The 5766-nt window shown below is 36.6% G+C and overlaps 1 protein-coding gene across 2 annotated transcripts in view; it reads right to left on the bottom strand.

Annotated features, from left to right (window-relative positions):
• Nucleotides 1-804: 804 nt before the first annotated feature.
• The window catches only part of TMPO (thymopoietin), a 12592-nt gene continuing 7630 nt past the window's right edge, over nucleotides 805-5766 (bottom strand). The window contains exons 4-10 of one of the 2 annotated variants that reach the window (XM_035901040.1): nucleotides 4892-5011; nucleotides 4682-4777; nucleotides 4012-4122; nucleotides 3076-3165; nucleotides 2928-2993; nucleotides 2682-2776; nucleotides 805-1402 (exon numbers count right to left, since the gene is read on the bottom strand). In XM_035901040.1, coding sequence (XP_035756933.1) covers nucleotides 1111-1402; nucleotides 2682-2776; nucleotides 2928-2993; nucleotides 3076-3165; nucleotides 4012-4122; nucleotides 4682-4777; nucleotides 4892-5011 — 870 coding nt within the window. In that variant the 3' untranslated portion in view covers nucleotides 805-1110. The remainder of the gene's footprint in view (nucleotides 1403-2681; nucleotides 2777-2927; nucleotides 2994-3075; nucleotides 3166-4011; nucleotides 4123-4681; nucleotides 4778-4891; nucleotides 5012-5766) is intronic. The other variant, XM_035901039.1, reaches the window with a different exon arrangement.

The following is a 5766-nucleotide window of genomic DNA, read 5'->3' on the forward strand; positions in this document are numbered from 1 at the left end:
ATTGGTAGTAGTGAAGTCAGCTGCCTGCTCAACAAAGTTACACAATAGAGTGTTTCACCATGCTTCCACTGAGAAAAATATTCAACTACATGAAAGTAGTAAATCTCACCTTAGAAGATGAAACTGTAGCAGAAAATGCAGCAATGCCCTCTTCATACAAGAATAAAACTTCATATGGAATTTCACGCTTTGAGAATACTTCTCTACATGAATATTCAAAGATAATCACATAAAGCTGTATTGGAAAGACCTCGCTTTTTAAAAAAAGAAAAGAGACCACTGCCAAAGTTGGAATTTAGACTACTTCAGATAAGAACCTTGACCCAAAAAAGTATTTTAGTAGCAATTATACTGATGCAATTTTTATTCTCCACGCATATTACTAATAAATAATTTCCTCTAAGACATCTCTTGCCAATTAGATTTGTATTCAGCTCCTACAACACTGTAAGCACTAAAATGAAGGGATACATTTAAATGATGTTACGCTTAAACGGAGTTACTAATATGATACTAAGACTTTTACAGAAATGCGAACAGGTTTACAGATACATTTACTAAAAAGTTACAGTAATCTACAGAAAAGGTCATCATTGTACTCTCCCTACATCCTAAGAGATACCAAATTCAGTTACATTGTCACTGAAAAAATGCATACAAAAATGCATTTCCCTTTATCACCTGTGTTAAAATCCTCCTCCACAATCTATAGAGACAAAAGTACAACTTCTCTTCTGTACAAAGGAAAAGCTTTAAAAAACACAGCTTCACATTTTACTAGATTTTTGCCCTTCTCAGCTTCCAAGTTCTTGCAAAAACAAATGTACAGTTTCTCAAAAATGAATTTAAAGATGTCCACATTAAAAAAATAAAGCCTACAAAAAGTTCGAAGATCTAAAAAAATGTTACTCTTATGGCAAAGTGATCTCCTACTAGTCCAGAGTCCAGAAAGGTACTGATGTCCATTTAATATTATCTTGCTTCATTTATCCAATTTATCAGGTTCCAATCACATTATTTGTAAGAAGTCCTTGAGCCGATGAGAGGGCAGAAGAGTTCTCTACAATTAAAAACAGGAGATCAAATCAGGTGTGCCTTTCAGAAAGATACTCATTTGGCACTGGCCTGAGTGACCATACTCATGTACTTAGAGAAAGGATTTCCTTGATTAGTTTCCATAGACTGATAAACCAAAAACAAGAAGACCACAACGACAACAAAGAGAAGAATTTTTATCCACAGGGGAATGGAGCGTTCTTTTTTTGTTGGTGGTTTCTCTGACTTCATGTCAGTTGAGGTACCATATTTTGGAGCATACTTAGAGAAACTTTCATCCATTCTGAAGTCACTGTGCTCTATAGGCCGGCTAGCAGCTCCTTTGATTGGTCTACGGCAGCTAGCACTGTTAATTAAAAAAAAAATATTGCATATTTAAAAGATCAATCTAAGGTATACAGGAAAATTTGAGTATAATTGAAGAACTAAAAGTTATTTCTAATAAATTAACTACCTGACATATCTGTCTCAAACTCTAGCATGGCTATCGTTACTATTTTTAAAGTTAATAATTCAGTATTCAAACACACACCCCTTAAAAAAAAACCTCAAATGCCACTTTACTTCACCCTATCCACATAATCAATGGATCATAACTGGAAATAAAACTCTAGGAAGTGTCTCTGTCTGCATCTTTCACAATCACTTACGCAGCCCCACGGGGATTTCTAAATGTAAGATTGTCCCTGGCCATTAAAATACCTACCGATGGCTAAGCCAATACACAGAGCCAGAAGACAAAGCAGAAAGGGTTAAGAAACCCACATACATTGCCAAGGAGTACACATGCATGATTTTTATTTTTAAAAAGTGGCATAGATTTAACTAGCCTGATAGACCTCAAAACAAGAGAGTGCAAATCTGAGTGGTAAGCAGACATGTCACAGTAGTCGTAACTGGTACCATATAGTCTCCTTATGGTAAGGCTTTATGCAGTTGCCATTTAGGATGAAGCTGTAATTAACATGTTGGAAACATGAGAGTTGATTCACATCTTAACATAGGGAAACTTTTTCTCATATTCTCCAAACAGGAAAAAGTTTTGTGAAATGCTTAATTATCTGGAAGGATGGTCAATTTTTGTTTAAATACAAAGTTGCAAAGAAAAATGTAATAAACCTTCCTAGACACTATCCTTATTCATGCTAAGAGTAATCTTTGACTTCAACAGGAATGCTACTTAAAGGACAAATAGGATATTCAAAAATTCTTTTTTGCTTTCAAAAAAAACCACCTCAGATCTATGCTGGGAGAGCTTTCCTTAATTTAACAGCAGGCCTAAGGCAGTTGCATCTAGCCAAAAACTTAAATATTGTTAGCCATTGCCACAGAGAAGCCCTTTCCATTTAACTTCCAGCACCCAGAAGTTCCGGTAATATTTCCTACTATAGTACTATCCTGTCTTCCCACCCCCAACTTAAGTAATGAAGAGACTGTTTTGTCTAACAAAACTATGTATGTAGAACAGAAGAGCTAGGTGGCCATCTCAACTGTCATTGAGCCAGAGTGCAAAAACCATTCCTCAGAAATACAGCAACATAAATCAAAAGACACTTCTCAGCTTAAATAGGTTTACAATAACTGAGAAACAAACCCACATAAACCCCCGTAAACCTTAGTAATACCTAATTCCTGTAGGCGTTGATACTTCATAAGGGAACATTTCCTTAAGAATATCCCTTTCTACTCTTCGTTCTTCTGTATGAGTTCTCTCCAGCACCTACGAAACCAAAAACATTAGAGGCCTAACAGACTGCAAAACAAAAAGCTCCTGCATAGCTATCTCCACAACCATAACCACATGCAATTTGTAAGAATGAGTCACCCAGTGACATTCAAGAAGTTTACTTCTTGGGTTTTCGAAGTTTAACCTTTGTTAGTGGCAGCTGTCTGGACACTTTTGGTGTCTTAAAGCATTCGGTGTTCTCCTCAGTTTCCTTCAAGATAAAGAATATGTTGTATAAATATAATACATCTGCCAGCCAATGATATAGATGATCAAAAAAACTTAACCATCACCTCTATCATGGCTGTGTTGAGCAGATCACAGGACTGGTTGTGGCCAACATGATTAAAAAGGCATTTATGTAGGTAATCTGTCTCTTCTTGCTGTAATAAACAATGCCACAGGTACAGTAGAATACTAACTTAAATAACTTCTGCAGTCTGAAATAGAATATCACGTTTTCCCACAACCTTCTATTTGACAACTAAATCTACATTGCAGTCATATTATAAACAAATGAAGCAGCTCATTTCATACATTTCAGGCCCATTGGTAGAGCAGGCTTCACAAGTGTAAATACAAGTTTTATCTACAGTAAGTACATGAAGCAATTAACTCCATTTAAATTCAGCCAAGCATTATCTTGTAAATTTCTACAATATTCCAGTACTACATTAATACATTACATATACTTGCAAGTGCTTTAGACAGTTCTCCAAGAAGCACGTAATTTTGACAGCTTGAATAGGTTAACAGTAAAAGAATTATTTTCTTTCTTTCTAACTGACAGGAATCTACAGATTCTTTTTAAATTCAGGCTTTTGGTCTAAAGTAATCCTGCTCTTTGATTCCCTGAATTAAGGCATGTTGTGGTCTTCCTGGATAGGATGATTTACAAGATCACAGGTAGATTAACCCAATTTTGCTCTGAGTTACTCAAAGAATTTAAAAGAAAAAAGTATACATTTTGTACAGAAAACAGCAGCAGCAGGAGAAATAACAAACCCAAACCATATTTGGCTTAGGGGGAGAAAAAAAAAAAAAAAGCAGCATCTCCACACACAACCCCACCCCACCCCCCCAAACCTGAAAGATGATAGTCTATTTTGACTAGTGCCACCTAGGCAGTGACATCCTCCACCCCTTCTGTACTAATGAGTAAGCACATACACACAAGAATCTTGTTTACAAAGAGTAAGCAATAGCAATCTGTGTTTTAATTTATTTACTTTAGCTGTCATCAGTGGTTTCTTTGGTGGTGTTCTGGGCATGTCTGAGAGTTCACTGATTGACAGTGTAGGAGCTGCATGCTTGAAATTTCCAGTCACCCTATTGACAACCTGCCAAGATTCAAAATTGTTCAAACTCAGAATCAGCCAAAATACACAATAAAAGGGAGAGGGGGGCAGAACCAAACAACAAAACCTTTATGTGCATTGCATATATGCATGTTAGGAGTTAACTCAAGAAGGTTATGTAACAGTTACTCTGAAATAAGCACAGGAAACACATTGCTTATCATTCCAAGTAGCTTCTTTTAAGCCATTTAGAAACAAAGGCTATTTAGTTTGCAAGAAAAGCCAAACTTAAAAGCAGATATTCTGCATGTAGTTAAATAAATTAAGAAAAGATCTGAGTTTTTAAAGTGGTCCTTCTCAACCCTCCCCCAGAAAAGACATTAGATGGGACCTAGGTGTCTACCTAGTCCCATCTCAAAGAAAACAGCATTAGGTACCAATACAGATACTGAATATGTGGTTTCAAAGACTATTGAATAGAAGACTCTTTTAGGGAAAGTAAGACTATCTGCTCAAAACAGAATGATTCTGTCAGTAAAGATATATTACAGAAGAATACCACTTGCATGATTGATTAAACGTATTTACTAAGCATATTTACTAGGGTCTCGTTGCTTGCAGTCAATATAGTTTCAGCTATAGGAGTACTCTCTGTTATTACAGCATCATCTACAGGCAACTGCGCTGTAGCTTCCACCTGTTTGTTTAAAACAAACAAAAGAAAACAATTGAATAAAACCAGCCATTGGGACCCTAACAGTGAAAAAAAAAAAAAAAAAGAGCTTGTCTATTACAATAAGCCTCTCATCACCCTTTTCCTTGGTGTTCTTCTTGACACTCTTGTAGACTCCCTAGAAAATGCCTGCAGAGGTCCACTTTTTGAAGATCCACTTGTCCAGACAGTCTCAGTAACTCCATCTTGAGAATAGGTCTATTCAAGCATCAAACACATGATCAAATACATGAAAGCCAGCTCTCAACATTGGATACCCACAACCAAAAGCCAGAATAGCATGCATACTCCAGAAGTAGCGTGTCTACAATCCAAAAAAAAAAACCCTGGATCCCAACACATTCAATAATGAATAGCTAGCCAGATTAGTAGTATCGACCACAATACTTACACTGTTTTTCAAATACAGAACTGACTAGATAATGCCCAACAGTAAAAACTGATAGTCTGCTCACTGCAATAGCGTGAAATAACTAATGCTACAAGTAGCTACATCAAGCCATGGACAGCAGATAAGCTAGCTTTCAGGCTCATTACATTACCTGCCTACACACACACACAAAAAAAAAAAAATCTATGAGCACAAGTAGAAAGCACCACTTTGTTCTCTGCCCACACAGGGGTCTATTCTCTCAAGCAGAGATGGGAGTGGTTTAGGGACAGCCACCTACATTTCAACAGGAACTAATCTCCACCCACAGGGGGCAGGGAGGGACATTTTACAGACTTAAAAGTTTCCACATAAGAGATGAAGCTCACACAATTTTCATGTAAAAGTGGGTTTAAATGATCGAGCCTGACACCGATATTTACAAACCTAGGTAACAACATCAAGTGCCAAACTTTTATAGCCATTAACAAATGCAAATCATTCCCTATTGCTTCTTGAAAGTTTTATGCTCAAAGAAAAAAATGCTCCTCAAAACTAATTCCAGACATAGAACTGGAGGGAA

This window comes from Egretta garzetta, unplaced genomic scaffold (assembly GCF_000687185.1).
Source record: "Egretta garzetta isolate BGI_Z169 unplaced genomic scaffold, ASM68718v1 scaffold38, whole genome shotgun sequence".
NCBI lineage: Eukaryota > Metazoa > Chordata > Aves > Pelecaniformes > Ardeidae > Egretta > Egretta garzetta.